Source organism: Cylas formicarius, unplaced genomic scaffold, assembly GCF_029955315.1.
Source record: "Cylas formicarius isolate icCylForm1 unplaced genomic scaffold, icCylForm1.1 PGA_scaffold_3__17_contigs__length_32017465, whole genome shotgun sequence".
In the NCBI taxonomy this organism is placed as follows: domain Eukaryota; kingdom Metazoa; phylum Arthropoda; class Insecta; order Coleoptera; family Brentidae; genus Cylas; species Cylas formicarius.
The window spans coordinates 26,867,531-26,889,328 of NW_026844326.1; the positions used below are offsets into that span (position 1 = coordinate 26,867,531).

The 21,798-nt window shown below is 38.2% G+C and overlaps 1 protein-coding gene across 1 annotated transcript in view; it reads left to right on the forward strand.

Annotated features, from left to right (window-relative positions):
• The window catches only part of LOC132698910 (uncharacterized), a 310,716-nt gene that overhangs the window by 273,962 nt on the left and 14,956 nt on the right, over positions 1 to 21,798 (forward strand). Inside the window, exon 4 of the mRNA XM_060665231.1 lies at positions 3,025 to 3,161. Coding sequence (XP_060521214.1) covers positions 3,025 to 3,161 — 137 coding nt within the window. The remainder of the gene's footprint in view (positions 1 to 3,024; positions 3,162 to 21,798) is intronic.

The window sequence follows — 21,798 nt, forward strand, 5'->3', positions numbered from 1 at the left end:
TAGTGTTTTTATATAAAAAAAAAACAGCGTAATGAGAGACCCCGGATCATTGCTTGAAAGTTTGCGTCAGCAAATTATTTCCTAGCGCCATCGAGGTCGTTCCGCGATAGGCCAAATAACTCCGGGGATATCGGCGGGGGGGGGGAAAGAAGGAAAATAAAACTGAGAAAAGGGGCTTTTATCTTACGCCCGGATAGACAGATAAAAATAAATTTTTGCGCCCAAAACAGCAGAGTCTCCGACTTAGTTAGCGATCTCCGTTTCCGGTAATCCCGGAAATTCTTTTCCCCTCATATACGAGAGGGATCGGAAACTTTGTTTCTAATTCTCGATCCTTCTGGAGTTTTGATTGGTTTACTATGTTCGACGTAATGTAATTTGGAAAATATTTAATGAAAAATAAAGAGAGAAAATGTATTTCTCTTCCTGGGTTCTCCTTTCATTAAATTTTAAATCAAAAATTAACCTATCCGAACAAGCAAACAACAAAACAAAAGAAGAGACTTTAAACATTCAAAATAGTGCTATACAATTAATTAATTAAATACTCGGAAAGCCATACTGAGGCATTCCTTCCTAGCATGCCATTTTAGATGGATCATACAGGGCGTTTTAAAAGTTTAAGATTTTGTACAAGAGTTCTAGACATGTTCTTTTAAATAGCACACCATGTATTTTCTTTGTTAAGTTCATTTCGAAAAATTTCGCAAATAACAGTTTATAGTGGAATAAGTGTGGTATTGGTATTGGTATTAAAGGGGGGCGCCCTCGCGGGCGTCCAAGCACTTAGGCCACCAGATGGGCCCGTTGTGCCCCCAGGCCGCTCTAGAGGGCGTCCAGAATGCCGCCCCTCCTGTAGAAGGTCAGCAACTCCTTTAGCCCAATACCGTGCACTGAGTAAGTGTGGTAAACGGCATCTATGTCAGGCCGGGAAATTTTGGCGCTAACCTCGTACCATTGTTGATCATCAATTGGAAAAAAAAACACTTCGAAAGCGCTGAACCTTACGGTACTTAAAATAAGTTTGAATTCTGGCGTTCACATGGGCATCGTGGGTCTCTGTAGTGTTCCGCAAGGAGATAATTGGTTGGTATTGGCAGGGAGAGCGTTCCCATATCTTCCGCGCAAAACCGTTTAAGTTAATCGTTTTCCGAAAGTAATAAGCCAATTCTGGCCGGGATCGGCTTATTACTATTAACCGTCGATATTGCTAGTTCGAATTTCGATAGAGTCTCGTCCTAAAAGGCGATCCGACGAGGATTATTGTCGAAATTGTTTTAGAAAGTCGACGAGTATTGAGCAGCGGGCGGAATTAGTTTTCCTTTTTTCTCCGCTCCAAAATTGGATGAGTTTTACATTGTGTGTGTCGGGTTCCGCGGACGGGATTGCAGAAGACATTTGCGACTCTAGTCTGGGCTGAGAAACGGACGACCAATACCGGGAGACCGAATGGAGGAAACGAGGAGATGGCGCTCGAGTAATATAAATTCAAATTAAAAAATTCGTTAAATTTAAAACAAAAATTATTGAACCGGAATTCAGTGTTAAAACATTAACCAAAAAAGGGGTCAAGATTTCTGCCTCTAACGTGTGTACCGTGCCTTCAATTTATCTTGATAACAATTTAATTGGCTGTAACTTTTTTGTTTTTAGAGATATCAAGGTAAACAAGAAAACAAAATGTAGGGTTAGGAGCCGAGCTTTTTTCCAAATAACGTATAAAACAAATCACTATCAATTTTCTGACATACATCCTACATAATATTTTTTTAATGGAACACCCTGTATATAATATATAGAATTTTTGACAAATAGGCAAAAATAGGATTTTTTTATAATTTCATTGACTGCAACAACAATAATTATTTACAAATTAAATTAGAACAAAACCGCTAAAAATAACAAGACACACTAAAGTAAAAAATTGTGTAACTATTCTAAAAACTGCTGTATGTGATCCCAATTTCCTGAACACATTTCTCATACACTGATTGCCTCTGAAATCCTTTGCCGAAGTTCCACGATATTATTACAACGAGTTCTGTGCTCGTCATTTTTTATGTGTCCCCAAAAGAAAAAAATCCATTAATGTTATGTCGGGGCTGTTGGTTGGCCAATCCACAATTCCGCCGTTTCCTATTCAACCTCTGGAATATTCCATGTTAAGAAAATTTTTAACTTGCACAACATTGTGAGGAGAGACACCGTCTTGCTGCCATATAATCAGCGCTGATGTATTTAAGAGTAAATTTTATATATATTGGACTATTTGGTGCCCTAAGAGTTGCAAATAATGGTCTCCAGTTAAATTTTGGACTATAAGTATCGGACCCAAAATATGCCCGTCTATGACACCACACCATACATTAATTGACTAGTACCCCTGGATTTTTATTTCGTAAATTTGCTTAGGATTATTTTTAGGCTAATATCGCGTATTTTGTCTATTTGTCTTTACTTATTTCGCTCATGCTAAATTTCTCGAAAAAATATCTTAGCAATAATGACTTGGACAATAATTCAACCATCAACGTTATTCACTAATATGTCAAACATAAACATATTTGTATTTGTTAGTCAGGGCACTCTTTTAATGCATATATAATATACAGGGTGTTCCATTTAAAAATATATGATATAGGATTATATGTAAAAAAATTGATAGTGTTTTGTTTTATACGTCACTCGGAAAAAAACTTAGCTATTAACCCCACATTTTATTTTTCTGTTTACCTTGATATCTCTAAAAACAAAAGAGTTACAGCTAATTAAAATATTATCAGGATAAATTGAACGCACGTTAGAAGTAGTTAAGCCTGACGCAGGTTTATCTTTTTCTACTGCCGCTTAAACTCGTTTAACTTTTATATCCTCTTCCTTCGGGATGAAGTTTCCTTTAATTTGGACTTAATTTTTTCTTTTCTCTCGTTCAGGAGGGACAGCGCGTCCGGCTTCGTTTTCTAATTCTCCTTCTTCCTCCCCCGTCGAGAAAAGTATTATTAACGCAAGCCCCATTTGTTCCAGCCTGCAACCGGACGTATTACGGTGACGTGGGCAAGACCTACGACCTGCGGGTAATTAAGGGTCCGCAGGCGCGTCTCCCCTTCCTCTGCCATCTGACGTTCACCGCCAACGGCCAAAGCCACGGAGACATCGTCCAGGTAACAACCCGTGACTCTCCCCCGCCCCTCGCTAGCTCGCGTCGTCGTAAAAGACAAACAACTTTTAATTTGCATTACTCCGCGAATTAAGGCTTCCCGGGATGGTAGCAAATTGCGGAAGTTTGGTATTTGTTTTGACGCCCGGATTTTACCGGGATGCATAATACATGCGCCCCAGGGAAAGTTTCACGTCGCCGCACAGTGCTCCACGCCATGGGCAAAATTAGAAGTTTTCACTTTTTTTTAAAGCATTCATAATATTATTTTCTGATAAAGGTATATCTGAAATTATAAAAACCGATGGAATCTTCAATTGCAATCAATCAAATGACAGTCACGTTTTTAATACAAGCTTTATGTAAAATCTGTTCATAGATATAAGAAAGTGACTAACTGATACGAATTAAGGAAAGACCCGGTCAAGCTGTAAGAATGAAATATGGCCGAACAGGTCCTTACTTTGCTTAGAATTTAATTATTTGGAGTTTTGTTAGGAAAGATACTAAAGAAGATTTATTTATTTATGTATGTATTTATGTTTAAATCTAAAATAAAATTACAAATTATTTTTATTACCTACTTAAATTACTTAAAATTATTCACATATCACTATCGCTATCATCGACTGTTCTAATTATAATTTGTTCTATATTATTTGCAATATGGATTGTTCTGCTTTTTCTATATATTTAACAGAATTTGCCCAACTTTCGGGAGGGAAGTTAAAAACTTCCGGTTCTATAAGTTTGAGGACATTGGAATTAACACGGGGAAACACATTGATAAGACGAAAGCAGATTTCAGTTGGTGCCAAACATGTTCAATGGGAGTAAATATACAGTGGTAAGGTGGAAGCCTTAAAACTATATGCCCTAGATTTTTTGCATAATTGTCACAGACGTATTCCTTTTGTAGGTTCAAGCTTTGTAGAACCTCAATTAATTGCTTTTTGGTATAATCTTCGTGAAAATAAATGTCGTTATTATACATGTAGTTTTGGATTGTTGCTTTTGTGTCACATGAGGAAGGGGTTTTTGTCAACTGTCTACTGGTCTACTGTGATAACTTGCATTGTCCATTACAATTACGCTATTAGGAGGAATGTTTGGAACTAGTTTGTTTTTAAACCAACTTTCAAATAAATCAGCGATGGTGTCTTCATGGCAATCCAGAGCAGAATCTTGAATATTTTTCGCAGAAAGAGAAAGTCAATTTGGAATCCAACCATCTTTAGAGCCAGCATGCAAAATAGTTATTCTTTTACCACTTTTTGATGGCGCGTTTGTTTTACACTTATCAGTTGAGTCAATCCAACCATTTTCCGGGGTATTATAAGTGTCGAACCAGGTTTCATCCAAGTAAATAATTGGCCTTTGTTGTTCTCTGCAAATACTAATTTTTTCTAGATATTCCAGTCGCCATTTCCGAATTCTAAAAAATTCTATTAAAACTTGCCTTTTGTCATATTTTTTAAATCTAAAACCCATGTGTTGAATAGACTTCCATAAGGTAGTTCTGCCACATTTAACACGGGTTTCATCTTTTTCAAGTCTCCTAATTAAGATATCTAATGTAGGCACGCTTTGTTCCTCGTATAGCTCGTAAATTTTACGCCGTATTATATCTTGATCACTTTCATCTACACTCGAGAAAATGTCAGCATCGCTTCTTTTTTTCCTCGCTGAAATGGGATTATTGACAATTTTCCATACAGTTGATGTTGGAATTTTCGTCAATGTTGCCGTTTCTTCTAAAGATGCTTGCTTGCTGGCACCACGTTCAATAAGAGTCAAATAAACATTGTTTATAACTGCCTTAGTCTCAATATAATAGTGTTTTCTACATTTGGGCGGGAGCATCTCCTGAGATACACTAGACTCGCACGTATTTTGCATAATTCGCACACGATTCAACACACACTGTATTACACACGAAATAAGAATCATTACTAATAAACTTAAACTAAGTAGTATACCAAACCAAAGAACATTAAACACAAGTAGAAATAACATTATTTTCTATTACGGATCACAGTTTTACCTGAATTTAAATTCCGAAACTTTAGGTAATAATCTTGTTGCATTGTATGTTTTTTTAATAAGTCATCACAGACGCATGAATACGCAGACGACAATAGACATGACCTCTGGAATCCCCAGAAAACCAAAAGAAACTTTCGTAAATTTTGAGAACGCCGCAAAGAATATGGGATGGCTGTCACGAAAGAGCGCGAGACTAGAAACAGGTATTTACATTGGCAGGCTACATTGTGCCCACCAAAAGGAACGTAGAGGGCATACCATAAGGCAATAGAAGCAAGAAGACCGAAGCTAAGATGGAGATGCAAATGTTGGTGCAGCAAACTGGATGCTCCTTGCAAATGACCGGAACGGATGGCGTTCAACGCTGGAGAAAGTCGAGCCACCCACCCTCCTGTAGGGCTATAGAATTTTTAAGATAAAATGGAACATTTTGACTACCAACTTCTTCACTGCAAAACAGAATTGCAATGGTCTCGCTGGGATACATTTTCAATCAATGATTTCCAGAAGCTGTCAGTTTTTTTGAGTTCGCGACGTTACGGCGTTAGAAACAACCTCCTCCATCGTTCCTATCATTCTGTACTTCGCTATAATTTCAATGATAAGTTATAGTATAGAAAAGTACCCTTCGAATTCTTATAAAACCACCGCTAAAGGCCGCGACACAGAGACACACCCCTCCCGTCGCTTAGATCGTCCGGGAGGGGTGGCGACCGCAGTGGCTGGCGGTCGCGGGCGGGGGGATTATAATTGCTTGCCGTTCTCCTCGCGGTGATTTATCTAACGTCACGGAATTAACATGATTTATTCCCGATACAAAACTAATTTAACGCAGGTTAGCGTTTCAACTGGTAATATTGGACCTATTCATTGTATATCCCATCGGACGGGAGATTAATAGTCCAACCTAGCGTACTCCATATACGTGCACGACGGTGGGCGGGGAGGCTTTTTGTTGTGTTACGCAATAAAGCGACTCGATGCCGCCTCCAGCACGCATCCGCTAATGTTGATTTACATTTCTCATTTGCGCGGGGCCCTTGTTCGCAAAATAAACGATCGATCCGCGCGTTTGTTTCTTCGGACCAACTCTCCGAAAGCACTCCGCGTTGTTTAATGAGGACGGACGAGCGCCATTTTGCACGATCGACGGGCCGGACAACACTCGGCGAGATCCTCGTGAGACCCCAAGCTAGTTAAACCACTTTAACCTGGATTTTGAGCTTCTCCATGCCGCTCTTAGAGATAGATACATTCGTCCTATATTTTCTCTCGAGGCTATATTGAAAATTTTAGGCCAGTAGAACATAGACACTGACAGTCTTTTAGTTCTCTCTTAAATAATTTTGCACTCTGGAAGCAGTCAAGTTGGTGGGAGAAGCGATTTGCTAATGCCGCTGACCTAGTAAGAGAAGAACTCTGCCCGTGGTTAGTACGATGGAAGTAGTGATTTTTTCTGGTCTCTCGGGGGGAAACGCGAAGCCCAATCTTATATAACAGCTCAGGTCCTTGAGAATTTGAGTGCAGTAGATGATAAAAAATGGTGAGATCCCTATGCTTGCGACGAATCTAGAGAGTTGTAAGTTGGAGAAAGATTTCCAATTCCGAGTATGGACTTCCTTAAATAAGTCCTTGGTGATCCTCAAATGCTATATACCGCAGGAACCTGTGCTGCACTCTTTTTAGGGCCTGTATGTGGACTTTATACGAAAGTGACCACACACAGGAATAATAATCCAGGTGGACGCACGAGGGAGCAGAACAGTAATGTGAGAGACGGAATACTCTATAAGTCTACTGTACAACGCTTTGTAAAGCACAAAATCTGAAGTGTTTTAGACGCAATAGGTGAAACATAGTGTGTGTAAGTCAATTTTATATCGACTAACACTCCAACATCCCTTATTACGGAGGCCTGCAATAACGGTGACCCTTTTGTGTTGTAAGTATAATGTAGACATAGACATAGCATAGACATTGAAGAGTAGGGATCCCAGGTGTGATCCTCTGGACGCGCACAATCTGCACTCCTTCAGTAAGGTGCGATGTTAACCATTTCAAAAGGTTTGCCTGGATTCCAATGTTTTGCAATTTTCTAATTAAGATTTGATGATTTACCCTATCAAATGCGTTTGAAAAGTCTGTGTAAACGGCATGAACGTGAGACGCCTCTTCCAATGATTCCTGCGGAAAATCTGTAAATGTAAGCAAGTTTAGCTCAGTGGAGCGATGGAGGAGAAATCCACCTTTCAGTCCAGCAGATAAATAGTCGCAGACTAAATTATCGAACACTTTAGGAATACAGCTCAGCAACAATTATTGTTGACTTGCAAGTTATCGCCAGATTTAAGGATAGGGGTAATGAAGCTTGATTTTCAGCAACTTGGAAAAGTTCCCGTTTTTAAAGATCGGTTAAAGATAATATAAAGTGGTCTAGAAAATATGACACTATAAGATATGGTGGGAGGCCATCGGGAGCGGATCCTTTGTTTTTCTCAAATACACTCTCTACTATTGCCTGATAATTTGCACAAACAAGAAACCATCTAGCTTAAGCTATTTGTTAATGACTCGCAGTCAAAGTCAGTTGAGTTTCTCTATTTAATCTTTATTCCATACTAAAACATGCAGTGGTCAATTCTACATCGTCACATCCCTGTCTTGAGTGTCTAGAATCAGCTCGTGGAATGATTTATATTTCATGATTGAGAATTTTTTTTATTGGGAAAACACTAGACAAGTATTATTGAGGAATATATATTTGAAGCTAAAACGAAAAAAAATTGTTTAACCAAAAGTTCATGCAACCCTAGGCACGGCACGCAGGTTAATAAAAAAGATATTTTCTGATTTATGATGAACTGAAGCAGAAACTAACCCAAATTCAATGGAAACTAGGCATACCAGAGTTTTGAAAAAAGATATTTTGCATTTGCAAAGAAAAAAATTATTGAAAATTATTGAAAAAAATAATTATTGAAATTATTGAAAAAAAAATTATTGAAAAAAAATTATTGAAAAAGTGTCTTTCGCAAAATCTGATGAAGAAACTAACCAAACCGTCAAGTAACACTAGGTCTACAGATTATTGAAAAAAGTGTCTTTTCGCAACGAACTGATAAAAAAACTAACCAAAATTTCATGTAACACTAGACGTACAGAGTAAGGAAAAAGAACTTTTCTTTCTCTAAGTACTGACGAAGAAATCAACAAAACTATCATGTAACACGATAGTTTGGAATGGAAAAGATTTTCCTTTCGCAATATTAAAAAAAGAAACTATATTTCTTTAATTACAAAAATTGAATGCATCAAGTATTCCCAAATAGAGAAACTATAAATGAAAATAGGTTTTTCGCTGGATTTAGTGGACTTGGAGAGAGCTCAAATCATTTTTCAGAGGTCTACGGTTGAGAGAGTCTGCAGGAAGAAGGAAGAAAGATGTTTCTTCACGCCCTTAATAGTTAACATTTTATTATTATAAGAAATCATCGAAATCGCAAGGTCCAAATATCCCTCCCCCAGCCCCTATCGTTATCGATCACACCAAAAACAATAATTAATGAAGTAAACGGCGCGGCGTCAGTATTTTGCACCCGCAAGATTGATGAGTTTCATTTCGGTCGCTCTATCAATAGCGATATAAAATTTTTATCGAACACAGTCTAGACGCGATCGTACAAGGTGAGATCACGCTGTAAATTGATGGATTGCCTCCGCGTAGTGCGCAAAATTGAGCCGCCACGCGTATTTCCCGACGACGGTTCGCTGGGCGTGTACAAAACGGAAATGCGACTTTTTTTGCCCTCAAAGCGAAACCCCGCCCCCTCGCCGCATTAACTCCGCGAACTTGGCAATTCAATTTAACTTATCTCGCGAAACAGGGCGTCTAGTCGAAATTGTTCATCCACGGGTGTTCTTTTCGCGACGACACGCTCGCCCGTGTGTGTATACTTTACGGAACTTGCACGAGAAGTTGACGAGGAACTTTCGACCGGGAGATATTGCCCGCCCGGAAGATTTTACGCGCCCAAGCGAAACCGGAATACGACGGGGTAATTAAAACGTTTCCCCGTCTCCCCACTTCGCCGGACTTTTGAATTGTGCGCTAAATCACCAAGAAACTTACTTGGAGTAGCTACACCATACTAATTTTTAGTCTTTCCTTTCAGCAGCACCTAAGTCTTTGCTTGAATGAGGTAGAGACTGTTTCAATGCAAATACTAAGAGATCGGCGAACTTGGTCTACAAGATTGAGAAGACACTTGCTACAGGCAGATACAGGCTACTTACATAAGTACAACAATTGTTGAACCTAGGATCTGGCTTCGATATGTTGACGAATTGAACCGATGGCTGCCTGAACTTTTTCAATGAGGTGTTTAGAGTACTCGTTGTATTTGAGTTCTTCTCGATAACCTTGTGTTATGCTGCAGGGCCTTAAGGCCCTTTTCAAAAGTGAACTAACCATTCTAAAGCAGCCAAACTAAAAATCATCCAAACACTCTGCAATCACAATTACAATTGCTAGATATACAATTAAGTAGTATAAAAAAAGGATTGGCTTCATGAATGCTACACTCAAAAATGTATTCCCAAAGCATTATCACATTGTAAAGTGAAGGCGGCAGCAAAACGATGTGAGATAGATACTCTTTCTTTCCATACCCCTTCAGGTATATATTCAAGTTCGGGACGAACTTAAGGAGCATAATTACAAGAACAAAGCCAGGAACATCGACTCAAGAGAAAGAGTGCATCTACCAAATGGTCTGCGAATTTGGAGAGTCATATACCGGAGAAACAAAAGAACCTTTAAACATTAGAATTGAAGAACATAAGGAACACATAATGAGGGATGTTCCGGAGCCCGGGTTTTCATAGCATTTCTACACATAAGTTCATAACAAGTTTATAAATACTGATTTTATAATTCGAGATATACGAACAGCAACTGGCGTTCGTTTTTTTTTTTTTTTGCTTAAAAACTTCGAACATATTAAGTAGGTGCAAACATGTTTAGAGCCAAGAGGTTTGACCAAATCGAATTATGTTCTCAGACACCATACAGGTTCTGGGTGGTGGGTGTTTGCAGAAATACGTCACAATAAAATTAAATTAAAAAAATATGAGTATTGCAATTATTAATTTTGAATTTGTTTTTTTGAAATTATTTATTTCAATACTAGGCAGAATAAAACAAATGATCACATATCTAAACATTGCTTATGAAACGCTGGCCTAGAGAGAAGTATTGTGTAAAATACTTTAAAGTAGCGGCTATCAAAATGTATGATAAGCTGTTGAGACTGGATTGGTCACCTGTTTGTGATATTACTGACATTTATGAGTGCTTATTCCAATCATGAGTTCCCCTTAAAGTTAAAAGATGCCGACGATTCACGGTCTGGTATACTGACGATATTATTATACAAATCTTTGAGACGGAGAAACTTTTTCCTGCTTACACAAATAAAGGCAATCCCTTGTTGCACTTAGGCGCCAAATCAAAATTCAAATAGTGAAAACTTAAGCAATATCGAACAAAATATACGAGATCATCCTCAAAATTTTGGTTATATGTTCAATCGAAGAGCCCTGAATTCCAGGCTCGATGTCGTATGGCGGTAAATCTTTTAAGGAATCCCAAGTCATAGTAGATGCGTTTGGTAGATATTCGGTTTGGTTTATATTCTCTCTGATGAGAATTATACAGGTGTGATGTGTCTTTTTCACCACACGATCACATTGTTATTGTTGGAGTTACCGAAAGGCAGGTTATTAACGTCAGCAAAAAACTGAAAGATAAACCACCACCCGGTACTGATGGCACCCCTAGCTTCTTTGTTAATGACTGTATTAGTGTCCTCGCATATCCTCTTACTCACATATTCAATACCATTATCAAATCGTGTACACTTCCTGAATTTCGATTAAGTGAAGTTAAGACTTGGGATTGTCTTCTATTCCAGACTTACGTTGATACCTGATATTGAGCAATTACTACTATCAGCGTCAAGAGCGTTGGGTTTTGTAATAATATATATAATAATACTTCAACTATTAGAACTCTACTGTTCTAACGTGAGATCTACAGGTACATTAATTCTTTAAAATTTCTGTTTGGGCGTTTACATGGTACGGTGAACTCTGAATGGCTTTTAAGGAAAGTACCATTTAACGTCCCCAGAATTGAAGGCAGGTTTAAGCCTTCCTACAATTAGGACAGATATTTTGTGTCAGTCGCTAAATTTGTTTATGTGTGGTGTTTGATTTAAATGCGGATAAACTTCGTGAGATTGTGCACTGTTTTTTCATTTATGAGCAGAGCTTCCTTGTATTTTTTACTGTTTTCAATATTTTTCTCTTGTTTACATATTTTCTGTGATTGAAAGTAAACCTGTTGAAAATAAATTTGCTTATTATTATTATTATAAATATTTATAACTAAAACTGCACCTAATAACCTTAAGCTATCAGGATGTACAGAAAATGTACCTTTTTATTGTTATAATATAATTTATTATTTTATTAGTTAATTTTTTAAAAGTAAATTAGAACTTAGAACATGTATTAGTTGTAAATGATTAAAGTCATTGAAGTCTCAGTTACAAGTCTAAGTAATCCAACATTAATTCCGACAGATGTCAAATTTTTCTACATCGGTTTTAATTTTATAAATTTATTTTAATATATCAGATAACCCCATAAAATTATTGGTTTTCGTTCTATAACATAAGCTTAAAACGTCAAAACACGAGAACTCCACACCGTCACTCAACTTTGGGATTAAAAATATTTTCAGGACGCGCGAAACCTAAATTTTTTTTATGGGGTTGCTTTTTGACTTTGAGAAACCATACACGAGGGACACGCGCCCTTCGATTTGACTGAACGATATTAGTGATGCAAAAATAAAAATTGCCGAGTTCCCCATCGCAAAAACAAGTCGCAATTCGAGCCCAGAGATTCTGCTAATGGCCCTAATGTATTCGCAAGGCCTTTCCTTGGCACTTTTTCCCCCGCGCGCGCGAAAACGAATGGCACCTCCCCTCCCCCCGTGCCACGCCGACGCCCTTAATCTCGTTGAATTTATTCCGCGCCGGGGCCCGTTAAAAATGGCCGATTATACAAAACCTGACAAATACAATGACGACGGGACGACGTTTCGAAACACTTAATCGCCGTTTTAGGATTAGATTTCCCAGTCGGCCTGATTTAATTCATCGTTTTCCCCATCTGCCCCCCCCCCCATTACGTTCAAGTGCGCCTGTCCTACACTCGAGTAGGACGGGGTAGCAGATTAAGTAATGGTTTGGACGGCCCCACTCGCTGGATTCTTTAAAATGTATTCCACCCACAACTGCCTCCCTCAGAACGACCATAATGCATATCCTCTATCCTCTTCTTCCTCTTCTTCTTATGATACCGTCTTTCTACGATCCCAATAACTATGGTCGTACGTCCGTTTATCAAAAGTGTCCTCATGTAATTCAGAGTTTTCCGTTCAATGATCTCTCCATGGTGACGCGTCTTTGTGTCTTTCAGAATATGAATAGTTTGGTCTTGAATAGAATCATACAAAGACAGAATTGCTCACTATATTCCACAGAGACTGATATTCTGGTACTCTGCTGACTATTACCACGGTATCATCGTTATCTTTATACCTGAATTTGTATTTTCTCTGGTTCTCATTCCGTTCCTAAAGCCAAATTACGAACGATAAACCAATTTCATCAACTTTTTGTACATATATATAGGATCTGGAAGAAGATGTTTCTATGACGTGGGACATAAAACTAGTCACGCTATGATACGTTGCGCTTCTTTTTCAAAGTTACAAAAATGATTCTTAGCCCGTATTGTTACGACTCTGCATATTAGGTTTTATATGGCCGTAATTAGGTTTCCGCATCAGGACCTAGAGCTGTTTCGTTCTTTTGAAGTTAAATTGCTGACATAACTTCTTCTTTGGTAAGCCCACTTCATGGTTTTGTTTGCGTCCTACTCTCTACTCCTACAATGATCTCTCCATGAAGCCTTTGTTGACTTGTCTTTGTGTCTCTCAGAATATGAACTTGGACGTAATCATACAAAGACAGAATCCCTCACTATATTCTATAGAGACTGAAATTCTAGTACTCTGCTGACTATTACCACTATATCTTTATAACTGCAGAGTTTCCGCGAATACTGCCACACATCCTTGTCTATTCGGACTGTTAAAACCCTACAGTTCCGTTATGATCTTGCAACGATTTCGGTGGGCTTTAGGATGTGACAGGCAGTCAAAAGCTTTTATCATGTTAAATAGATTCTTTGGTTCTCATTCCGTTCCTAAAGCCAAATTACGAACGATCAACCAACTTCATCAACTTTATGTACATATATAAGTGATCGGCAAGAGAATATTTTTAAGACGTGTCACGCTATGATACGCTGTACTTATTTTTCAAAGTTACAAAAATGAAGCCCGTATTATTACGACTCTGGGTTTTATATTGTTGTAATCAGGTTTCCGCATGCACCCTATCAGGACCTACAGCTCTTTCGTTCTTTTGAAGTTGCTTGCTTAACTTCTTCTTTGGTTATTCCGGAACCCACTCCTACTCGCAGAGACACCTACAAGTATCTTCGTAAATTCAAAAATATTACGAAATTCGGACGGGGATGTCTGCAGCGTTGAAACAGCAAGACTCGCCCTACAGGCGGTCGCGGCTGACAGACTCAAGTCGAGATATCGCCACGTCTAGTTGGCTATAGGAAAAACAAGCCCTCTATTCGTGCGAGCAAAAAGGTTTTTATCGCTCCAGAAAGAGATCTTAACAAGACCCTCGTAGTCGTTCATTTTTCAGCGAGCTAAGTCCGCGAGGGCTGCGGGAGTTCCGCGCACTGATTGATGAAACTCTCTCGGACTTCCGGAGGATACCAGAGGCGTCCGGCCAAAACCGGAGTTTCTAAATGGTCGGACTTTATTTTTATTATTATTGTCCTTTTATTATCCAAAGTACAAAAAACCTTACAATTTGCAGCCTAGTATTGTCATGTATAAAAATGAATTCTTCTCCAATGTAGTCGTCATGTGGTACCACGTGATCTGATAAAATATCCTCGATGTACCTTGTATGGTCTGTTTGTAGATATAAGAAAGTGACCAATTGCTTTTGAATCCAAGGGTGGTCATTAACATACAATGCAACAAGATTATTACCTAAAGTTTTGGAATTTAAATTCAGGTAAAATTGTGGTCCGTAATAGAAAATAATTTTCTACCTGGCTGTGTTTAATATTCTTTGGTTTGGTATAATATTTAGTTAAAGTTCATTAGTAATCATTCTTAGTTCGTGTGTAATACAGCGTGTGTTGATTCGTGTGCGAATTATGAAAAATATGTGCGAGTCTAGTGTATCTCAGGAGATGCTCCCGCCCAAATGTAGAAAACACTATTCTATTGAGACTAAGAAAGTTATAAACAATGTTTATTTGATTCTCATTGAACGTGGTGCCAGTAAGCAAGCATCTTTAGAAGAAACGGCCACATTGACGAAAATTCCAACATCAACTGTATGGAAAATTGTCAATAATCCCATTTCAGCGAGGAAAAAAAGAAGCGATGCTGACATTTTCTCGAGTAAAATTACGGCGTAAAATTTACCAGTTATATGAAGAACAAAGCGTGCCTACATTATATATCTTAATTAGGAGGCTGGAAAAAGATGAAACCGGTGGTAAATGTGGCAGAACTACCTTGTGGAAGTGCATTCAACACATGAGTTTTAGATTTAAAAAAAATGAAAAAAGGCAAGTTTTAATGGAGTCTATTAGATTAGATTATTAGGATTTACAGAGAACAACAAAGGCCAATTATTTACTAGGATGATACCCCGGAAAAGGGTTGGGTTGACTCAACTGATAAGTGTAAAACAAACGCGCCATCAAAAAGAGGTAAAAGAATAACTATTTCGCATTCTGGCTCTAAATGGACTTTGACCACGCCCACCCTTACGGATGAAAACAGGGCCGGTTCGTGCATCCATAGAAATTGCGCCCCATATTATGCAGGAACAGCTTCCATAAGGTCCCGGCTCTTCATTGCATCATTCGGTACACTTTTTTTCGTCGGTCCTTACCAAAAAGGCATATTCTGATCTCGCCTGAGAACAGAACAGACCCCCATTGGTCCACTGTTCAATTCAGATGATCACGTGCAAAGCGTAATCGTGCTTGTCGATGAGCTGGAGTAAGTTTTGGAACAATTGCAGTTGTTTTTGGGCTCAGGTTATTTTCACTTAGTCATGTTCTCACTGTTCACTAACTAATTAACTTCGAACTTCATGGAGCTGTTGTTGTAACCGCATTAAAGTGACGTTCCAGGGCGCCTAGCAAATGATCCAGTCTCCTCATACCGTTGGCGTACTCTTCGAACTGCTGCACGTGTCATATCCAGTTGTCGAGCAACAGCTCGCTAAATGTTATCCAAATGGTTAAAAACGAATAATGTGAACATTCCAGTTGCAAAGGCGATCAATTTAAGTCTATAACAAGTTTGTTACTATCACTATAACTACCGCAAGATCTTTAAGAAAAACAGGTCCATGTTCTTGGCTTTGTTGTACGCAATACTGGCCAACTTACTCCACATTGCTTTAAACTCCTTTATAACCCTTTGGTCCGCTCTAGACTGGAGTATGCATCTGTGGTATGGTCTCCATATGGTGCCAGCCATATAGATCTTCGACTTATAAGGCGCATATCAATATCTATAATGGGTATCAGATCAACTTATTGTACATTGATTCTCTTCAAACCGGAAGATTTCAGAGTGATTTAGTTTTTCTCCATAAGATTCTGAACAGTTGGTATTATTGTCCAGCTCTTTTACATAGCATACAATTTAACGCATATTACAGAAGCTGTGATAACTCATTGTTCAGTATACCTTACCATCCATACCATTATATTTTTGGCTGGTTTCTGGCTGTTACACTGCTGTCTTTCTCTCTCTTTGCCTGTAATATATGTAACAGTTTTGTAAATTGGTTAAACCGTATGATAAATAAATAAAAATAAATAAATATATAAATAAATAAAATGCCTTGTTATGTGAAGATAAAAGTAGCAACCGTATTAGTACCACCAGTTTCCGAAAAAATACAAGCTCTTTTGACAAATAAGGCAGCTGATAGGTTTTGAACGGTTTGTAAGTAACATGGAGGACGTAAACGTATCTTTAAGATTTAAGATTTAAGCTTCATACATATCTGTTTGCGTATTGCGTCATATTTTCTTATATTGTAAGAAACTCTGAAACAAGCGTTATGAATTGGGGTTACGATTTGGGTAGACTTTTCTAACCAAAACATTATTGTATTGACAGCCCTGCTTCAAGTTTTTGTGGTTCTAATAAAATGGCCACTGCATTAAGCTTATAAGCTGAAGATTTGTCGAATTTAAATCCTTGTTCGTAAAGACTTCGTTTGCTTGGAATGAATAAAAGCAGTTGCTAATCGTCATCGTAATTACAAACATATCTCAAAACAAAAGAAAAATCAAGGAAGAAGAGTCTCACAGAAAGGGTTGAGTAAGAGCTCATTCATTTAGTACATCTATCTTGCAAACCAATAAAAAAGGAACTTTTGACAAACAATTTCAGTATCAACAGTTTCACTATTGATTTTCACCAGTCTGACAAAGCAAGTCCTCAATTATTTTAGTAAGATTCACGAAAATCAAACTGTTTATCCAGGATAATCTTGTCGTCGAATAAAAAGCCTCGTATTAATGTATGCACATTTTTTTCTAGAGCCTTGGATAAAGTAGCCAAGATACTAATTGTTCTACCCTGTATTTATTTATTTATTTATAAACAAGTATTTCCTACAGACATGTGGGGATTACAATTAAAGTATATTTTTGCCGAAACGAAATTGGTTCCAACTTTATAAAGAAATAATAAATGAAAATTTATTCTACGATTTGCCAAGCATACAATAGAAATGAAAGTTTTCACTATAACTAAAAAAATATCTCTGTCTATTAAGTCCATTAAGCATTTACAAATTTTCATTGTACACTCTCCAGCAGTTCAAGACAAATAAATAAATCCGAGACTCTCAAAAAGAAGCGCCGAATCCAATGTAATACCCAGGTGCTTTACAGAGTCCGAAAAGTTCAGTTTGTAGGTACCTAGGTCGAGATCACTTTTAATTTGCAATAGTAGCCTTACTGGACGCTCCCGTTCATGCCTCTATGTAGATGCAAAAATACAAAATTCTCAGATCGTCGGAATCGAGAAAAAGGGGTTTCCATTGAAGTGCCATATAAAATTTCGGCTGCTTAAAAGGGTTTGTTTAATTAAAAACTAATATTCAAATGGGCAAAATTTTAAACATGCGACCTTTCGCGTAGTTTTTCGACGTAGAAATTCCATTTTACATCGGGAAACAGTGTCGACAGAAAGTTTTATGATTGCCACTTGGGATTCGCTTTGGGAAGGGGACGTTTAATATCACATTTGATATTTGAATTGAAATTTCGCGTCGCGCGCCCCCTTTCTCAGGCAAGTAAAAGTTGTTTCTTCTTGCCTGACGTCTCCCGGATGATTCAATTTTTTGGAAATGCTTCTGTCCCGTTAGCGAAACCATCCCTCGGAGGTTCGAGGTTGTTATATTACGTCTGGGCGCTTTCCTCGCCAAATCGGACGGTTTGAGAGAAAACAAAATGTATTTCATCAAAAGATGGGTCATGGTGAATTTTGTTTTTTTTTTTTAACGAATTAACAAAAACAAGAAGTAACCGAAAAATAAATCAAAATTAACATAAACGTTTTTTACCTCTTACCTCTTCATCAGAGGAAAGCAAATAACGTCGGAATTCATTAAGAGGAATCAGATCTTCAGTGCCTGGTTTGGTATTTGCAACGTGAGCCATAATATTGTGCACTTCACCAAGACTTCCTGGGTCTCTTTTTGCCAAGCAATGCAGACATACAGCGTCCTTCATGTTGATGGATTTCAAATTTCGTCTTGGCATTTTGGTCTATAGCCTGCAAAAGTGCTGTAAAATTTGGTGGAAGAAATATGGTGGCAAATTGTCGAAAATTAGCAGCAAAAGCAAATTGAGGCTGCTTAAATGACTTGACCTGACGAATAAAAGAGTGATGAAAATTGCTGTGGTGATCGATGTATTGGCAGATGATTTATATTCAACAGGTATGTTCTCATTTTTGACAGCTCTCTGATTTTTTACCTGTCATCCTGAGATCCGGATTATTAAGGTGGCACTGTATCAAGATGAAAACAGGCTACGCATCTTTCACGTCTTTATTTGATGATTGTTAAAGTCCTTTGATTGCCCTCCGTTGTAAATCACTTAAATTGGTTAAATTTTGTTGTTTCAAAACTGGTTTGATTGTACATTAGCACCAACCTGTGAAGTAGAATTTAATTTTTACTTTGTTTTGTTTGTATTTTAGCATAGGCTAAAAATATTGAGATGCCGGTTTCACTGGGCTGCTGGGCCCCTATTTAAGTATCGTTGCACTTACTCTTTTTTCACAAAATTAATTTTCGCGATTATGTCAGAAAACTAGACGTGCTGGCAAATTTAGGCAAGCAAAAGGTCTTTTTAACTATATGTTTTATATATTTATTTAATATATATTATATATTTAAAAAAGCACTCCTAAGACTTCGGTTTTTATGACTTTTTCAGCAAAGAAAAACAGAGACAACGAAACTTGAGAAAGAAATTCTTCATGGGGCTATTATTAAAAGGAGAGTTTTATTTTTCAATATTTCTTTTCGAAAAAAAAAGTTCTTGGGCTTTTCCGATTTGATATGGAACGCCTGCCACGTTGTGTTTTTATAACTCCGCTACACTGTTTTTAAAAATAATACTATCTTTTGATAATTGGCTTTTCAGCAATGCAAAAAGGCGACGATTGAAACTGAAAACGGAAGATTTGTATTTGGACCATTATTCAAAAGAAAGAGTTTTTTCTAAAAATTGATATATTTGGAATGTTCTTTTCTTGGGCACACTTAAAAGGTTTTGTTTCACAAAAATTGCTGATCCATTTTGCAGAAACGAAAAAAAAAATTGCTTTTCAAACGGCGTAAATTTGGACCTCATTAAAAAGAAAGCGTTTCTTCTTAAATTTAATATATTTGAAGGAATAAAAAAATCAAGCTGCTTTTGCCGATCGATATTGAGAGGAACGCCCCACATCTTTACGAAGTGACAGCGGTTTATTTTATACATTTTTAAGGTTTTAATTCAGAACGCGTTTTCCGACCCTTTATAACGAATCGTGTGCATTCGTAATACGCGTGCTTAATTGGACGAAAAAAGTTTTTCCAATTACCGCCGTCTCGAGGCAGCAGAATAATCTTTTTCGGGCTTGGCTCCGCTAGTTTTAAGCGCTCATTTAAATGAAGCTTTGTGCTTCGGTTCGGCTGGGCGTTCGATGCAAACCGATCCTCTTTTTACACTGTTAACAAAGAGAAAACGATATTCGCCAAAACACGATATTGTGGTTATTTAAGTTGCAAATAATGTTTAATAAAGATGGTGCTTAATAGTAGATAGTCAAAGAGAGTTCTAGGACATGCCTTCAACAGAAAGTGTGGTCGGCGCCACAGATCGTGGAAAGAAAACATTCAAAGTGCCGTAAGAAGAACAGAATAACAAAAAAAAGAGAAATTTCACCATACCAAGTAAGGTCATTTCATGTCACACGTTGGCCACAATTTCTATCAAGGCCTCAATCTCTGACTTTAAACAAATACATGTCCCACTTAATAGAAGGGCACAAAGTTTGTCAAACGTGGAAAAACCATCCACTGGCAGCTCTTGTTTGTGCCCCTAGCACAGTCTTCGAGAAAATTGTAGATCATGTATTACTGCTTTCTAAGCGAAAAGAAACGAAGCTTTTTACTTAAAGTAATGGTAATAATTTGTAAAAACAAACAATTCCGTAAAAAATTAGGAGATGAATAAATCACATATTCTACGTTCTACCACGAGAAACTATGTACGTAAGTGATTTAGGGATGTGGAATAAATAGAAACCTCTCGTTTAGATGTACAACACCAAATCTTTTGAATTCGATACAATGCATATGTCGCACAACCTAACGAATAGTCAACTAGACGTTATTCTTACAGAATTTACTAAAGTTTGCAGGTCCCCTTGTAGTTATCGCCTAGGAACAAATTTGTCGTTTGCAATAAAAGCAGATCTAGGGATTTAGCGAGGATCACTTTTCTTTGTATGACAGTAGAGGTTCTGAAGGTAAATTATTTGCTGACGATTTTAAATTGTATAGGGAAAGAAAGAATCAGCAAGATATACTTTTACTCCAAAATGATTTGGATAGAGTTTAAGGTGGTTGCCATGCAAAACACACGTCGATAGTTCGGTTGTACATATATACATATATCTTGGTCTACCTGTTAACATCCTTGACTTGTAAGTCTAAAACTATAAGCTCTTGGTTAAGAGTGATCTATGACAAATCACTTACCATTTAACAAGAATGCCGATACAATTTATTGTAGGCTGCGGCAGGGCACTTCATTCAGACCTTTTGAATAAGCGTAACTGTACACTTCGCGCACTCCGACCTTATTATACTGTTATTAATGATCCATCTCTAAATTAGCTCGTCTATTTTCTGGAGGGGGGGGAAGGTGGGTTGGCAGGAAAAAACCTTGGAGGCCCGCGGGGCGGCCGGAAACTTTACGAGCCGTAACTTCCCTCTCGCGTTTTAATTCCTCCGCGTTTTTTTCGCCCCTCGCCTTGATTAATGGTACTGTACCCGAACCTGCCGGGTAATTACACCGGGGTGTTATTAAACAAATAATTTAAACGACACCCTCGCCAGCGTCGTACCTGGCGTCCCTTGATGGATAGCTCGGTCCCCTCGACGCCCCCCTCCTCCCAGGACGAACGTTGTATTATAATTGTCCCGTCGTTTATCAAGCGTAACGACCCGAAGATTCTCTCCAGCATAACTGCTGCCTCGCTAATTCCCCCGAAATCTGTTAATGTTTTTGCGATGGTCGGTATCCCCCTCCAACCACCCCCCGCGTTTGATTAACGACCCTGCGGGGCAAGGGGGGAACGGTGGCCGGCAACGCGAGCGGATAGAGGAGGTTATTTTTATCGTCGTCGCCTCATCTCAAATTTATTGGCAATTTTTTGAAAACGACCCCCCACCACCTCGACTCCATCTTCCCAAAATACAAGGTGGATGTTTTATCGGGCTGTTGTTTTCGCCCCGAACACTGGGGAACTTTTTGTCCCGGCGGGTAATTTATTACGGAGGATAATTTTTACTAAGAGCGATTTTGGCGGCGGCGGCGAGGGGAGGAGTGCCCAGAGTGTCGGTTTCCATTTCGGCCGTCGGGGAACGATGATGATAGATAACGGACGAAAAAATAACAAATTTACGCAGAATCGGACGGTAATATCGATTTGCAGGGCTGCGGAACTGTCCGGAGATCGACTTGATACGATCAAAGACGGAAATTAAGCGGGAGAAAGCAGAAAAGAATTTTTATTGAAGTTAAAAGGTCTTCCCCTGTGC